At 23.8% G+C, this 18,736-nt stretch overlaps 2 protein-coding genes across 2 annotated transcripts in view; one reads left to right on the top strand and one right to left on the bottom strand.

Moving 5' to 3' along the window:
- Nucleotides 1-18,736, bottom strand: part of LOC134835904 (lateral signaling target protein 2 homolog) — a 157,170-nt gene that overhangs the window by 36,357 nt on the left and 102,077 nt on the right. The window lies entirely within an intron of this gene.
- LOC134834638 (uncharacterized) lies at nt 14,442-16,317 on the top strand. The gene is made up of 3 exons (XM_063849373.1): nt 14,442-14,716; nt 14,777-15,009; nt 15,226-16,317. The coding sequence occupies exons 1-3, from the start codon at nt 14,513-14,515 to the stop codon at nt 15,647-15,649; spliced, it is 861 nt and encodes a 286-aa protein (XP_063705443.1). The 5' UTR covers nt 14,442-14,512; the 3' UTR covers nt 15,650-16,317.

Below are 18,736 nucleotides of genomic sequence, written 5' to 3'. Positions count from 1 at the left end.
ATTGCAATAAAAAAAAAACATTAAATTTTTTAGGTTTTCTTGAAAAAAAAGCTAGAAAAAGAAAGAAAGAACGAACGAAATTATAATTTAATAATATAAATGTCTAGATCTCTTCTTTATACTTTTTTTCTTCTTTTTTCGTTTCTTTCTTCTAAATTATCATATAATGAGCAGTTTATTAAATAGAATAAAAAGGTACAAGAGAAAACTTGCTAATAACATGACTGATGAGCATTCTTGCTGATGATGTCTTACTACTATAATTTCGTATGTTGTTGAGGTGACTTGGTCAACTTTTTTTTTAATTCGTTTTTGGATTTAAATAATAATTTAATTTAATTTATGAACAGAAATTTGCACAGAATAATAATTAAAGATAATAAAATTGAGGGCCACACACGAACAATTGAGTTAAGATAAATTATAATGAACTAGTTTTGATTAAATTTTGGGAAACTAGTAGTTGATTAGATGAATGAGGTGTGAACTCGAGTGTGAAGTTTTTTTATGTTTTTATTAATTGTTTTAAATTAACGTTTTTATTGTTTTTTTTAATTATTTTTTCAACAGTTCTTTGATTTTCATGAAATTTTACAAAAGGTTCAAATTAAAATTTAAAAAATTAATTTATAAGTTTTTTTTAAATTTTTAATTAATATTTTAAAATAAAATTAATTAAATAAATATTAAATAAATAAAAATAAAATAATTTTAAATATTTAACAATTAAAAAATATTATTAAAATTAATTATTTAGTTATTTATTATTATTTTTTATAAAATTAATGTTAATTCTTTAATTTATTAATTTTTAAAAAAATAAAAAAAAAATAAATTAAAAATTTTAAAAAATATAAAGAAAAATATTTAGAACAAAATAAAAAAAAAATATTAAAATTAATTTATTAATTAATTTTATTTAATAAAATTATTAAAATTAAAGATTAAATAAAGTAATTTAATTCAATAAATAAATTTAATTAGGTATTATTAATATTATTAAAATAAACAAAAATTAATAAATATTATTAAAACTAATTTTTTTATTATTTTTAATATTTTTTCAAAATAAATTTGAATTCATTTATTTATAAATTATTAAAATTTATTTAAAAAAATAAATTGAAAATTAGTTTAATAGCTTTTTTTTCATTTTTTAAAATTAATTAAATATTTTTAATTTTTTTAAAATTATTTAATTTATTTATTATTTTTTTAATTAATTTATTTATTATTTTTTTAAATTTAATTTAAAAAAAATACAAAATTAATTTTAAACTATTATATTAAAATTTTGTAATATTTTCCATAAATGACAACGACACATTACAAAATAACGTGCAAAAACCAGACTCGAATTTTCCCCAAAAAAACTTTATTTAATATTCTTAAAATGCACTCTAAAATATTGTAAAGCCTTTTCAATATTTCATAATAATTTTTTCTCGAACCTTCTCCCGTTTCAACAGTTCTCCAGAGAGAACGCAATGTACAAAATTTTACAGCAACTCAGTCAATAAATAACAAATTTAATGTATTTAATGATATAATAATACGGAAAAAGGGCAAAAAGGGGTCTGGCCTGTTCAAAAACAGACACACAACATTTAAATTATATTATTGTTCGAAAAATAAAATAAAATAAAAAAAAGATGAAATTATTAACGCACCCATTTGTACTTCAACCCAACGCGGGGCGATAAGTGAACGAATAACGAACACAATAAAATAAATTATTATTATTAATATTATTTATTTATTATTAACACAATCATTAATATCGTCATCATCATAAGTGTATCGTCATCAATTTGACACTTTTACATATGTTTTTGATCTGTTTGCCATTTGTGAGGCGGAATGATGAATAAATAAGAGAATCTCGTAAAAAAGTGTTGCTGCGAATGAAATATTTAAATGTATTGCAAGCGGTATCATATATCACACGACGACGAACGGAAGAACGAGTCGAAGAGGCAGATAGACAGATAATGAAGACGATGAGATTGATGTGCTAAAAGAAAATTTCATACATGGAACAAATTGTATTAATGGCACTCGGGTAATAAAATATTAATATCTGTTTCGTTTCGTTTTTTGATGTCGTTCTTTGATTCCGAGTCGAGGCGCGAGAGGGGGAGAAATCACTGGTTATGATTATTTTTAGAGACAAAGTGTCGTAAATACTCTCAGAGGACATTTAAATTAAAACGAGAAACTTTTTTTTTTTGTCATTATTGGATTCTGTTATCGCAATTAACATCAAAAACGTCATAAAATATGATAAGTTTTAACTTGTTATTTTATTGCGAACCGATAGATAAGGACAGGGGCTTTGGCTTGGTCTAAAGTTCGAAAGTATAGTTAAAAAGTTGTATTGGGAAAAATTTACTTTTCTTGCAAATTTTATTTTTTATTTTTTTTTAGAATATTTAAAAATTTATTAATTTTTTTTTAAATAAAATTTAATTTATTTTAATTAATTTATACATTTTTTTTAATTTATATTTTTTTTAAATTTTATTAAATTTTAAAATATTTATTTTATTTTTTATTTTATTTAAAAAAAAATCAAAAAATTGAAACAATTATAAAAACCTTTAGAATTTTTCTGATAATTGTTTTTAAATATTTTTTTAAATTTTTAATTGTTCTTTTCTAATTTTTTTAAATAAATATTTTTTTTACTTTATTAATTAAATATTTTATTTAACTTAATTTTTAGATTATTTTTTTATTTATTATTATAATTTATTTGTATTTTATTTTTTATTCAATTTAATTTAATTTTTTTTTCTTCACAATTAAATCTTTTTCATTCTTTTTTAAAAAAATTTTTTTAAAACAAATAAAAATAAATTTAAAAAAAATAATAAATAAATAAATAAAAATTGAAAAAAATTGAATTTTTTAAAAAAATATAAAGAAAATATTGTTTAAAAATATAAAAAAAAAGAAAAATGAAATTAGTTAAAAATCAAAATTATCAAAAATAAAAAAAATATTTTAAATTATAAAATAATTTATTAATTAATAATATTTAATAATTTAAAAAAATATAAATTTTCCTAAAATTAAAAAAAATTGTACTAAAAAAAGAAGTTTTTATTGAATTTTTTAAAAAATTAAATTTTTTTACGAAAAAAACTTTTAAAATTATTAAAAAAAAATTTTTAATAAATTTAAAATTAAAAAAAAAAATTTAAAAATAGATTTTAAATTATTTGGTAAAATTAATATTTTTTATATATTTTATTAATTTAAATAATTTTTCCTATTTTTTTTTAATTTTGATTATTGATTAAGTTCATTTTTAAAAAAAAATTCGTTTTACTTATATTTTAATGATTTAAAAATTATTTTTAAAAATTTTTATTTATTTATTTTATAAATTTATTAAATATTATTTTTGCATAAATAATAAGTTTTTTAAAAATAAATTAAATAAAATAATAATATTTTTTTATTTAAAAAATTCTAATGAAACCGAAATGTCCACGCGAGACTTAAATTTCTTACAAGAAATGAACTAAAATTTTATATTGCGAAAACGTACGCAAAAAATATTACTTTTAAATTGACTCTCATTTAACCAATTTAACCAACTTTATCAAAATATCCTTTTTAAATAAAATGTAGTTTAATGGTTTTCCTCTTTTTTTTTTCTTCTTCTTCTGAATTTTTTCTTTTCATGCCAGAATTTCTATTCATTACAAGATTATACTTTATATGATTTTTTTTCTTTCATTTTGAGAGAAAAAAACGCAAATTCAACAGTAAAAGTCCTTTTATCAAATTTTCATTTTGAGCGCTTTTCGAATGTTTTTTCTTTGATATCATCAAAAAAGATTTTTGATAAAAAAAGTGAAATCGATACGACTTTTTTTGTGTGAGATTTTCTCTCATGAAATAATAAATGTGAATGGGACAACTTTTCTTTTTTTATTATTTTCGTTTTTGTATGATTATAAATGCGAGTCGTTCTTACAAATAATAACTTGTTAAGTTAAGTTTGCGAAAAGTTTTCTCTGGTGACTATCTATATTTGCGCGAAAGTTTTGTACTTTTGGGGATACGACTGCCAAAGAGTGAACGACAACGACGACGACAACGAAGGACAAGAGAAATGATGACTTGTAAAATTTCTTTTGAAATACAATTTCTTCTTCATCATCATCTTTCATTTTTCGTACTTCTTGTGCGACGACTTGACTACCAAACTAAACATAATTATAATCATTATTATTATGATGATGGGTTACAACGACACGATAATGATGATCGTTTTTAAGCTTTTCATCTTTTTTATTATTTTTTTGGGGACTCTCAGCAAAATCCATTCATTATCGTTCAATGAAATCTTTTTTTTTGATAAACTTTTTTTTTGCTATAATTACGCCTTTTGCCGACAAATCAAAAGGAAAAAGTTTAAAAAGTGCAATAAAATATCTCCTTTATCAACTTGTCGTCGTGACTTTTGAAAAAGTCGTCTTAGGAGAGATAATGAATCTCCGAAAGCGATAAGAGGGACAAATTTAAAACTTTTCCAATTTCATGACGGAAATATTCATGATATCGGAAATTCATCATTTTTACATATCGAAGTGGGCTTGCAAATCAAAATTCCTTCGAGCGGCAATGCGAATGCTCGATAAACTGTGAATTCCAGTGAGGCGTAAGTTTTCGTTTTTTAATTAATTTGATTTAAGTGCAACCGCAAAAACATGTGGTTTTTGTCGAAAGTGTGTTTTTCGTGATAAAAAGTGACAGATGTAGGTCAGTCAAATTTTTGACAAATATTTTTATTTGCAAATTGATGCGAATTTGACGAAGACCGTTAAAATTTTTAATTAAAATTGATAGTTTGGTTAATAAAAATTGTAGAAAATTATTTTTTCAATTTAAATAATTAAATTTTTAAATAAATAGAAATTTCAAGTTTTTTAAAAAAAATTACTAATTTTTAGATAAATTTAAGAAATTAATAAAAATAGAATAAAAAAAAATTTTAGAATATTAAAAAAAAAATATTTAACAATATTTTAATGGTTCAGAAAATTAAAATATTTATTTTTATTTAATTTTATTTATTTATTTTAATTTTTATTTAATAAATAATATTAAAAAAAATAAAGTTTATTTAAATTTTTTTTTTTTAATTTTAATTTAATTATAAATTAATTTTTTATTAAATTTAATTAAGTAGTAATTATTAATAATTAATTTAAAATAAAAAAAAAACTATTTAATTTTTATTATTAATTTTTTTTCTGTTAAATGGAATAAAAATAATTTTTTTAATATTTATAATTAAATTAAAATTAAAAAAAAATTAATTTAATTTTTTAAAATATTATTTATTAAATAAATTAATAAATATTTTAATAATAATAAAAAATGTAAATTGAAACCTCATAAGCATTCAATTTCACATAAACATCAATTTTCGATTACTTTTTTCTTATATTTTACGAGCTTCGATAGTCATAACAACAATTCAATTATAAATCGAGGTCAAGTAGAAGGATGAACAATTGCACTTTTTTTATCCGCTTGTGAAGTACGTGATCGAGACTTGAAGAATGTCTGTCGTCGTTGCCGTCATCGTCACTCTTCACGCCAAAGAAGGTCGTGTTCAAGTCTTAAGGTCAACTGCAACAAATAAATTCATACACGGAAAGAAGAAGAAGGATAAGTTGCATTGAAATTCGATCTCGAATTATTTCGTGTCAACAATATCTCATTTCACTTCTAATCCTGTGCACGGCATTATCGCACTCACGCCGAGCCTCATTAAAGCAAAAGTAGCAAGATGTTTTTTTTTAGTTGCTCTTGCACGTCTTCGTCATCAACATTTTGCTCACTTTTTTTTATGAGAAGGAGCAAGAGAGAGAGAAAAGTGAGGAATGGAAATGAGTTGAAATCAGAATGGTAACTGATATACGTGCAGTCTCACATTTTGACCCAATTTATAAGGAAATACGTGACAAGACGGAAAATGCTCGAAACTCACGTCACACGGAAAAAGCATCCGTCTGTCGTTGTGCAGAGATACACGACTGAATTAATTTTGCTGGATATTAGTAGTTTTGTGGCGCATTTTCAGGATGATTTGGTAAGAAAATTCTATTTTATTCCTGTCTTTCAGGGAAAAAAAACAAAATTTAACGAAAATTAATTATCAAACTTGATTTTTGATAGTTTTTTCAATATTTCAAAAAAATTATTTAAATTATTATTTTAAATTAATTAAAAATTAAATTGAAATTAAATTAAAATAAATTAATTTAGTTTTAATTAATTAATTAAAAAAATTAATATTTTTTTTAATTAATTTTTAATTTTTAAATAATTTTTGTTTCATTACATTTACTAATATTTTTTTAAATATTTAAATTTAAATAAATTTCCGTTAATTAAAAAAAATTAAATAATTTAAAAAAATTTGGAACTTCCATAATTTTTTTCAATTCAAACATTAATTTTTTTTTTAAATTTCTTGATAATTTATGAATGTTTTTAAAAAATTATTTAACTTAATTTTGTAAGATTTTTATTTATTATTTTTAAAAAAAATATAATTTAAATTTTATTTTATTTTATTTTATTAATATTAAATTAATTTAATTTATTAAATAATAAAATAAAATTTTAATTATTTTTTCCAAAAAAATTAAAAAAATTGAAAAAAAAAATTAAAGCAAAGAAAATGCAAAGAATTATTTTTATTTATTTGTTAGAAAAAATTTTTTTTCAAAAATTTAAAATTAATTAAATAAAAAAAAATTAAAAATTAATTAAAAAAAAAAAATAAAATTAAATAATTAAATTGAATTAATTTAAATATTTAAATAAGAATTAATTAAATTAAATAAATTAAAATAAAATTTTAAAATATAATTTTGTAAAATAAATTCGATTGAATTATATTAAAAAAAAAATTAATTTATTAGGTATATTAAATAATTAAATTAAATTAAATAATTAATTTTAATTATGTTTGAAATTTTAAATAAAATAAAAAAAAATTTCAAAATACGCTCAAATTTTCACGAAATTTTCTCAAAATTCTTTAGAATAAAATACAAGCGAAAATGTAACTAAGAACCAATGAATGTGCACGTTTACAGAAACAAGACAAACTCACAACGGAAGGATAACTCACGTGTGATTTATAGCATTCTTTTTTTCTGTTAAATTGCTTGCCAGGTGAATGTTTATTAGAAGTGCTTCTTGATATTTTTTTTTTCTTTTCTAATTGTTCGAAATTCTTTTTTCTTCCTTTTTTATGGAAAGGACTACTTAGTCATCATTATAAAGATTTTTCTCGTTTTGTAAGGCACTCATAACAGCACTTAGACAGCATAAAATATGTTTTACAAGCCATTATAATGCCATTATGGGAATACATCCCGAGAACTGAACCGCAATCGAATATCAATAGAAATTGCTTGTTTGGAAAATATGTTGTTGTTAACAATCCGAGTCTTTAAATCACATTTTTTCATCCATTAAATCACTTTTAAAATCTCCTCTATTATCCCTTTGTGTGCAATTTTTACCTTTTTTTACGTTTTTTCTTTTTAGCGCCGCCGTTGATGATATATGTCTCGTTCTCGCAGACACAAACAAAGCGGAGGGAAAATTCTTTCATCGCTTTTTTCCTTTTTTTTTATTATTTTTATTCTTTTGTCGTATGTTGAAATCACAATTGAATGTTCTTTGGTGAAAATCACAATAGAACTTAACTTCAGCACTCACGAGTTTTTTTTTTCATACATCATTGATGCTGCGAGTATTTTGCACCCACGACAACTTTTTTTTTGTAATATTGAAATGAATTGCCTACTTTTGTGTTATTATATTATGAAAAGTATTTTTTCCTTCTTTTGTAGGTAATTCACATTGCAATTTTTTTTTTCGCAGGTAAGTAAAAGTATGTAAAGTTACTTAGCACTTAGTTGAAGGCAATAATAAGCTCTTCAAAAAAAAAATACAACTGTTGAAGCATACATCGAAAAAAAAACGTGCTCAACGAGAAAATGAATGCGAAAATTCGTATAGAAAAAAAAAATAAATAAAGCGGAATGTTTGTTGTTACAAGTTGCAAAAAAAAATGAAAAAGTGGGAGCGGGACAATAAAAAAATACACACGTAGATGTTTAATTTTTAAAGCAGTTGTTGTACAAATTGCAAGGACTTTGTCGGGTTAACGATTCTTCAACTCGAGTGGGGGGGAAATGCAAAAAGCAGTGAGATGAGAAATGGAACGAGACGAGACGCAGGCAATTTTTTGTGAAATTGAATGAATTTTAATGTTTTTTTAAAAAATAATTTGGTTGTTTGCTTTGAGCGAATTTGTGAGGAGTTCAAAGCAAGGAGTTTTTGGTTCAACAATTTTTTTTTTGTTAAAATAAAAAAATAATAAGTTATCATAATGAAAGTTCATGTAAGTTTTAACATATATTTGTTTAATTATTTTTTTTCAATTTAATATTTTTTAAAAATTAATTTTAAATTAAAATATTTTTTTTTTCAATTAAATCAAGTTTAAATTAAATTAATTTTTTTTCAATTAAATAATTTTTTAAAATTAAAATAATTTTTTTAATTAAAAAAATTTTTAAAATTATTTTATACATTAAAATATATTTTTTTTAATTCAATAATTTTATAAAATTATTTTTAAATTACTTTATTGTTTTTCAATTATCTTTTTTTCTTAATTATTTTTAAATTAAAATAATTTTTTTTCAATTAAAAAATTTTTTAAAATTATTTTTTAAATTAAAATAATTTTTTTTCAAATAAAATTATTTTCAAAGTTTTTTTTTTAACCTTTTTTCATTAAATAATTTTTAAAATATTTTTAAATTAATTTAGTTTTTTATTTTTTTTTTTTTTCAATTAAATAATTTTTTTAAATAAATTAAAAATTTAATTAAATTATTGAAAAAAAAAATTATAATATTTGATAATAAAATTTTTAAATTTAATTTAATATTTTTTAACTCTCAAATATTTTTTTAATAATTTTTTTATTATTTTTTTTTTTAAATTATTTAATTTTTTGATTTTTCACTTTTTATTTAATTTTATTTTTTTATTTCAAAGACTTTTTAAATAATTTAATTTATTTTAAAAATCCTATTTATTTAATATTTTTTCAATTTTTAACTAATTTTTAATAAATTTATTTTTTTTCAGAAATCCTGAAGATTTTTCAAATAACATCTTAAGAACCAAAAGAAACATTGATCAAGGACCTTTTTAAAAATCTATTCCAATTAATTCAAACCAAGCATAAAATCATACGAAATTCAACCCTTAGTTCCTTTTCAAATTTCAAAAAAATCCCATCAGACATTTTTTCCTGCAAAATAAAATGCCGGATTTTTTTGACGAATTACCCTTTGACACGGCTACACCTTTCCTCCTCATTACCCTGCCTTCCATGTTTTTATTTCATGTTCGAGCACAAAATGAGGCATATGGCAAAATAACTTTGTTATACTTATTCTAATTTCCTGTCTTTCGGTTTTGCGTATATGCACGAAAAATATTTTTTATGTAATATTTTTCCACTTTTTTTTTCCTTCGTTAGGTACGAGGCACCTCTTAACCTCTTCATTACCGTTCCGTCGTTTTAATCCTTCTTTGCGCGTCGTCGGCGGCGTCATTAAGAGTCGTCACTTTTTTCCCTTCATGCATGCACACCTTTTTGAGACGCATTATTAGATTACTTATGTTTCGGCGTGGAAGTGAAGTGATGATATTTGAAGCGTCGACGCGCGTTAAGAACTCTCGTTTTTTTTCTTTTTCTGTGCCTTTTTACCACACACTAAGAACCACGACGACAGCGACGACTCGCTTATTTGTTTTTCATTTTTACATTAATTTATGGATATTAACTTCCTCTTCTAATAAAATATGCATTCAAATACTGTTTTGCATGTTTGAAACAAAAAAAAATCGCGTCCTGTCTGGTTATTTCGTTACCGCTGTAGCAAAAGAACGCATGAAATAATAATAATTCAAACAAAACGAGGGACTAAGGGCTTTGCTTCTGTTTACAAATTTCACTGTGAGTCGAAATGGGATGAAATTTAGTATTTTAGGTGCTAAAATAACACCTTTGATGTTAAATTAAATATTCAGGGTGTTAATTTAACATCTTGGGAGTTATTTTTAACATCTAAGAGTTCATTTTGATGTCTTTGAAAAATAAGTTTAACTTTGTGAGAATGAAATTTAATTTTGAAGGCGCTAAATTAACATCTTTGGAGCTAAAATTAATCCTCAAGAAACTCAAATAAGCTAAAAAGGTGTTAATTTAACAACTCAAGGATTATTTTAGAACCTCAGAGTCTATTTAGAGCTCTTTTGAGACACAATTTAAAACCCTTAGACCTCATTTTTAATCAAAAGGTGCTAAATTAACCCCAAAAGATGTTAAATTAACCTCTAAAGACTTAAACTTAGGTCCCAAGGTGTTAAAATCAAAAATTTAGTATTAAATTAAATTTTTGAAAAATTAAACTCAAGTCTTGAAGATTTAAATTTTACATCTCAAGGTGTTAATTTAGCACCTGAAACTACTTAAACTCCTTCAAATTGATCAATTTTCGATCCACAGTGTTAGAAACACTTTAGCGTAACGAAATTCTCTCAATGAACGTACCAAAACCGAGTAAGATGTCAGAAATGGCTTTGTTTGATTAATTTCACAAACGTAAAATGACTGAGTGAAAAGTTTTACGCATCGTACAACAAACATCATCTCTCGCAAGAAGAAAAATTGGTATAATTAGATGCAAAAAAAAACCCCTTCCTCGTCTTATTATTTCGCGTTGTCGTAATGTGTAATGCTTCTTATGCATGAAATTAAAGCCGTCGTGATTTCATTTACCTACCGTCGTCGTCGTCGCAATCCGTGAGTATGAGTAGTAGACATTCAAAAACAACATAAATATCACAAAATAAATGAGTATGGAATTAAATCAGAGCTGCACAACATAGTTGAAGTAGAGGTAGTAGAACACACTAATGGAGCACTGTGTGTCATGTCATAAATTTTAAAATGTTGTACTTTTAGCTTTTTATTTTTATTTAGAGCATTTTTGTGGATTTTTTAATAATTTTGTCTGTCTGTAAATTTTTATGTTTTTTAATGAATTTTATTTATTTTTAATTAATTATTTTTTTTTAAATTTTTATTTGAATAATTTAAAAGATTTATTTTTTTTATTTAAATTATCAAAAATTATTTTTATTCTATAAAGTATTTAATTTTAATTTAATTATATTTTATTCAACAAAAATTAATTTAATTAAGAATTTAAAATTTATTATAATTACTTAATTGAATAAAATAATTATTTTAACTTAATTAAAATTTTTTCGAAACTTTTTTTATGATAAAATGAAGAATAATTTTTAAAAAATAATTTACTTAAAAATGTGCTTAATTTTGAATAAATTTTATTAAGTAATTATTATAAAAAAAGTAAAGTCAAAATAATTATTTTATTCAATTAATTAATTAAAATAAATTCTTAATTAAATTTAATTTTTATATAAAATTTATATTTAATTAAATTAAATAAATTTAATAATTAATTAATTTAAAATAAAAAAAAAATTTTTAAAACTTAAAAAAAAATAATTTTTAAAATAAAAAAAAAATAAAAAAAAAATTCAATTTTATTTTAAATAATAAATTTTATTTTCATTTAAAAATTAATTAAATTTTATTTTATTTTATTTTTAAAAAATTAATTAAAATTAAAATAAAATTATTATTCAATAATTAATTAAATTTTAAAAATATTTAAAATTAAAACTTTTTAATATTGTGAAAAAAAAATTAAAAATGCGCTAAAATCTTTTAATTTCTCAACAACTTTCAAAATTCTTTCATTTTCTGATGGCGGCGTGTATATATTTTAATCTGACTCTGCCTGTTCAACATCATACGTCAAGAAGTGCATGTTCTTCAACTAATTATCGTGCCATACTACTTTTTTTTGCTGCTTCTCTGTGATGCCGTGTGTCGCTTCTCTTTCTGCGAACATTCGTGTAATTTTAATAAAATATTATTAATAAGGCAAAAAAAAAAGTAAAAAAAGGAAATCTCAGTACAAAGGATTGTTGGATGCAATTAAAACATTTTTTTGTCATTCTGTCAATTTTATTTCATTTAAAAAGGCTTTTAACACAGCATGCCATGTAATAAAGTTCAAAACGCAAAAAAAAATGAATTTCGAAAAAGATTTCTTGGCGTACATTAAACACTTGAAAAACCTCATCACTTATGAAAATTGCAACCCAACTCAATCGTGTCTCGGAGAGGAATGGGCTTATAAATTGATGTCCCATAATGATGAAGTGGCCTTGAGAAATTACGTGATGTTCCATGTCGTCAAACAATTTACAGAGAAAAATTTTCGTCCATGGTTTAACAGAGAAAATTTGGGAAAATCTCTCCATGTTATTGCTCAAAAAATTAATTTAGATCTCAAATTGGCGACGAGAAATCCAGAAGACGTCGGAAGTACGGGAGACTGTCAATCATGGGGTCAGAAAAAATTCGCAGAAATCAAGGATTGGATCGAAGCAGTGAACAAGTTGAAACGAACCGACGAAATAAGCGACGTTGAAAGCGTCGAATGTTTATACAAAGCTGAACTCACTCCAACAAGCTGTACCATGTCAAGTCTATCAACTACTGGATCAGCTTCAACTGAAGCCACATCAAAAGCTGAAATCCCAATCGAAGTCTATCAAAAATTCATTTCCGAACACATTCCAATGATGATTAAGGAATTCAGCACAAACCGAGATGCTTCAATTAAGCCATTCAATTCCGAATTTGTTGATTTTTTGGATTACGAAAACCAGATTTTATTCCATTTGAAGGAACTGGAAGACTCTCGCGTCAAAATTATGAGTGACAAAAGTACAGAAACCGATAAAAAAGACAATTTAATCGAAAATTACGCGAAAAAGTTGAAGACAAAGCTCGAAAATGTCAAGGCAGAACATCAGAATTATGTAAAAGATGTTCTTTCGTACAAGAAACAAATTGAAAGTAAGTCGTCAGCAATCAAAGAAATCATCGGGCGCTCCTTAAATGCTGACGAACGCGAAATTTCCAGTGATAAAGTGCTTTAAATGTCCTTCGCGCTGCTATACAAAAAAAAAATGACAGGCGAACAATGAAAGATGTACCAAATTGTGCGGTTAGCAAAATGGAAGAAAAAGTTCACCAACGAACTTTGCCCATTTATCAACAGCAGTTTAAAGTTAATATTTATCTTTACATGAAATATAATGGAAGTTTCATCTTTTGAGTTTAAGTTTCTTTTCCGTGTGCCCAGCGGTTTTGAAAGAAATTCTTTTTGCCTTTTAGTATCATTCGACTTTGATTCGAAGTCATAAAAGCCAAAAATGAGCTCTGATGAATTGTTGAGAATCTAATTTGAGCTTTTTAAACTTATGAAAGTCAACTTTGAGCTCTTAAGAACTCATGAGTATTCAAAAATTTATCGAGAGCTCAAATTTGACTTTCATGAGTTCTCAAACAATTTTTTAGAGCCAAATTGAAGTTTATGAGAACTCATAAAAGCCAAATTTGAGTTCTCAGTAACTCATGAGTTAAAAAAAAATTTCAAGAGCTTCAGTTTGACTCTCATGAGTTCTAAAAAGCTTTTGAAAACTCATGAGAGACAAATTTGAATATCTTGAGAACTCACGAGTTCTTAAGAGCTTAACTTTGACTCTCATGAGTTCTCAAAGTATTTCAAGAGCTAATTTAAAGTTTCTGAGAACTCATGAAAGTCAAATTTGAGTTCTTGAAAGCTAAAAAATTCTCAAGAACCTCAAATTTGACTCTCATGAGTTCTTAAAAGCTTTTGAAAACTCATGAGAGCCAAATTTGAGCATCTTGAGAACTCATGAGTTCTTAAGAGCTTAACTTTGACTCTCATGAGTTCTCAAAAGCTTTTAAGAACTCATGAAAGTCAAATTTGAGTTTCTTATTATTAAAGTTGAATCTTAGAGTGTCAAAATCATCTTCTCTCAATCCACTGAGCTCGCTACATTGTAACGCAATGCCAAGCAAAGCAAGACCAGAGGGAGCACGAACATCTTTAATACAAAAATTTATTATTTATACAAAGTGCATTCGTTCATTCTCGGAGTCGGAGTAAAAACTAAGAGTCCTACATTCAACTACTCGAGAATTGAAATCAAAGGTCGTGCATATGTTTTTCGTTACAGCCAACTCTCTCAATCGTACATTGCGTGTGTACTTTACAACAACTTTAATAACAACTTGATTACAATCGAGTTGATCGCACGACCGCCGAGATAATACGAAACGCTTGTAATATAATAATGAGAGTTTGGCACACGCTTCCCTTAGTATTCGCTCAACTCGTTTTCCGATCGCAACAACAACAACGCATTTTGTCATCTAATCGGAATTAATTATTGACTGAGAGATAACAGCATGCATCGACGCGTCGCCGTACCGACTACGGCCTGGCCTAGATTGCGAGATTTGTTTTTAATTGAGTGGCCGAAGCATATTGTGCCGTACTCCATGCTGCAAAACTATATAAGTTGGAATGAGAAGGATCCGAGCTACGTGCGACAAAGTGTTGAAATTTATTGTCTGGATGCGGATTGGGAGGATGGCACGTTTTATCTAGTGGTGAGAAGTTGTTCTGTCGGTCATTTTGTTTTGCTATTTACATGCGAAATTTTCGTATAGAACGATTCGTATTTGTTTTTTCACACACTGGATAGCGATAATGCTCGTTTGGAGTCGTTACTGTTGATGTCGCTGGATAACTCAAAGACGTATCGATGTCGATGTGTGTATGACAGGCACTTGGCGTTATTGAATCGAGTTGTTCAGCGACTTGGAATGGAGAAATCCTATGAAATGGCTTGTTATTTGGTGCATATGCCACGTGAAATTGCTCTCGATTGGGATCATTTGGAGTAAACAAATTTCTATTGGATTTTTTTTAAATGTTCACTGGGGCAAAAAGTTTAAATGAACAAAAAATGTGAACTGGGATGTTTTGACAGTTTAATTTTTGACCCAAATTCACATTTTAAATTTTTGCCCCAGTTAACATTTAAGTTTTAAACCCCAATATGAATTCTAAAATTTTCATCCCAGTGCACATTTTGAATGAAAAATTTTATTTTCAGTCCTCCTGAAGGAATCATTTTCAAACCTTTGACTCCAGATCATGCCAAAATCATCGCTCCTGTCTATCCTTTAAGAGATCAAACCTCACCCGGTATGTTTGAACGAATAATTCGTTACAACACCTCATTAGGAGCCTTTGACGAGGAAACTGGCAATCTCGTAGCTTGGTGCATGCAATTCCAATCTGGCGAAATGACAGCTTTGCAAGTTGTCGACAAAAAATGGCTCCGTTCGTACTTGGGAAGTGTTTTGACAGCTTGCGTTGGTCGCAAACTTGCCGAATTAGGATTCGATTTGTGGGGCATTGTCGCTTCAAATAACGATCCTCCACAAAAACTCATTGCCAGATTTCGCGAAACGGGCGTCAATGTCATCGGAATGATGCATCACGTCGTGTTCGAGCCAAAAAGGAGTAAATTGTGAACTCATTAAATGAGACAAAAGATTTTTTTTAATTTACTTACTTTTATGGTGCGTCGTTAAAAAAAGTACATAAACAGCGTTCCTCTTGGATGAGTTTCTACTTTTTTTTTTAAATTTTTATGATACGCTGATGCTTCATTTAATTGCTGCGCCATCGTTAATAAACACGGGAGAGCGTTAATTTCAGGTTAAAAGACGTCTGCTCGCACTGGATTTATGTAGAATATCATGTCAAGTGATTCAATTATTATTATTATGATGTTAAAGAAAACATTAATTTAGTGCGTTTTTTTTTCATGCGCATGAATTTTTTCTTTCTTCATTTCCGAGAAGCGATTTGTGCCAGCAGACGAAGACGAAAGCTTTGGAATCGATATATTTCATGCTAAATTTGCCTCACTTTTCAAAGTCAAGCCTCATGCATTCAACATACATGGCAACAAGAGCGAAGGAAGCCCTACAAAACAAATGTAAGCTATGACTTTGTTGATGCGGCTCGGTATCGGCATATCGACATATAATATTACACTTTCTACAATTTTTATGGGTTTTTGTGCAAGCATTAAATAAAATTAGTGAAAAAGGGTCTCGCCCCCCTTTGTACCTTATGTATATTGAGAAAAACTGTAGTTTCGCAAAAATAAATTGTGAAATATTTTAAATGATATTTTTTACTAAATTAATTCTTTTTAATTAAATTATTAACAATTAAAAATTAAAAAATAAGAAATAATTTAAAAAAAAATAAAATAAATAAATTTAAAAAATAATTAAAAATTATTTTTTTTTGTAAAAATAATTGAAAGAATATATTTTTAATAAAAATATTAATGAATAAAAATTATAAACTCATTAGTTAATATTTTTATTTAATTTTTTAAAAATTATTTTAAATAAACATTTAATTAAATTTTACAAAATAAATTTAAAATTCATAAAATAAAAAAAAAACATTATTTTTTTTTTAATAATTTTTTAATAATAAATAATAATTATTTATGTAATTTTTTTTAAATTTAAAAAATTAAAAATTTATTTAATTTAATATTTTAATTTTATTCCATAATAATTTAATTTTTTAAATAAATTAATTTGTTTATAGAATAAATTTAAATAAAAATAAAATAATTAATTTTTTGAATAAAATTATTAATAAATGAATGAATTTATGTTTTTCAAAAATTATTTTGAATAAATATTTAATTAAATTTTAAAAGTTTTTTTTTAAAAAAATTAAATTTAACAAAATAAATTATTTTTAATTTAATTTTTTTTATAAACCGAATTAATTATTTTAAAAAATTAATAAAATTATTTTTAAATAAAAAAACAATTTTAAAAAAAAATTTAATATTAAAAATAAAAAAAAAATTGTTAAAATAAAAAAAATATTTTAAAAAATAATAAAAAATTTTATTTAAAAAATAAATAAATAAAAAAAATTAAAAAATTGTGCTAAATTATAATTCGTCAAAATTTTTTAATTTTTTTTTTTTTGTATTTTTAATAAAAAAAATAGGTATTAAAATATTTAAAAAATAAATTTTTCAGAGACACACAAAATTTTCACAATTAATGCTCTGATGTGCAACGACATGTGTAAGACTATTCTGACCAATATCAAACATGCACTTTGAACCGGAATCCCTATCAATTTACATTTTTTGTCCGAGAATAACAACAACAACAACAATGTATCCTTTCCTTTCACACACAAATTAATTTCATTCCTGATTAATTTTCATTGGTGCCAATTTTTTTCGTACTTTTTTTGGATTTTTTTTTTATAATTTTTTTTTCGCTCATATTGATTTACCAAACAAAATTAATATCAATCAATGCGTTTTTTTTGTCGTCATTCGATACGAACGAGGCGCTTTAATCAACGAGAACAACACATGAAAAAAAAAGTAATTATTAATTTAACATCGCATAGTGTGTCGCACGACGAAATCAGATCGCATCTTGAAATGTAAATAAATAAACAACGTACGTTTCAATTTTTATTCCATTTAATAATAAACAAAAATAAAATAAAATGAATGAATATATGGCAAATGATGATCAATGATGATGTTTGTTTGGTAGTCAATCCAATTTGATTATAAAAACACACACAGACCGACAGAAAAAAATCGCATCAGAGATGGAAACCGAGATTTTCTTTTATGAAGTAATAATCGCGGCGCAATTGACGCGCGTCTCTGTCTGCATTAATCACATAAAATATACAATAAATAACAAAAAATATTGTAGAACGAAAAAAAAAATTCAGTGTTTTTATTATTTTATGTATTTTTTTTATATTTTGTACCCACATGAGTGCACATAGCGAGTTTTCATAGAATATAAGAGAGAAAAGACAACAATGAAATATTTGACAAATAAAAAAATTCAATTCAATTCCCATTTATTTAAATTACTGCTAACAGCTACGTAACGTTTATTTTTCGTGTCATTTTTATAAGTTTTTTTTTATTTTATTTTACAGACACAACAATTATTTTATGAGTTGCCAGGGAAACCCCTTGGGAGGGATATTTGAGATTGAAAAGTCATGTTTTTATTTTATTTTTGAAATTTTTTTTTACAAATTTGTGAATTTTGCTCAATTAATTATTTATTTATTTTTCGTAGAATTTTTTTTTGTATTATTTTTCCTTCAAATAATTTCTTTTTTATTTTACAAAAAAAAAAGATTAAAAAAAATATTTTTCTTTGTATTATTCTAATTTTAGTGAAATTTTTTTTAAAGAATTTTTTTATTATTATTTTATTTTATTTTTTTATTTATTTTTTTTTTTTGAAAATTAAAAGAATTTATTTTAAAAAGATATATTTTTTAATTAAAATTTTTAATTTAAAATAAATTAAATTTAAAAAAATTTAAAATAAATTAAATTTAAAAAAATTAAAATAATTAATTAATAATTAATAATTAATTAATTAATTAAATTATTTTATTTTTTTTAAACATTTTTAATTTTATTTTTTTTTTAATTAAAAGAATTTATTTTGAAAAGATTTATTTTTTTCATAAAAAATTTTATTTTTTTAATGGAAAAAATTTAATTAAATTTAAAATAA

Source organism: Culicoides brevitarsis, chromosome 3 (assembly GCF_036172545.1).
Source record: "Culicoides brevitarsis isolate CSIRO-B50_1 chromosome 3, AGI_CSIRO_Cbre_v1, whole genome shotgun sequence".
NCBI classification, from domain to species: domain Eukaryota; kingdom Metazoa; phylum Arthropoda; class Insecta; order Diptera; family Ceratopogonidae; genus Culicoides; species Culicoides brevitarsis.
This window is presented reverse-complemented; position numbering and strand designations above follow the sequence as displayed.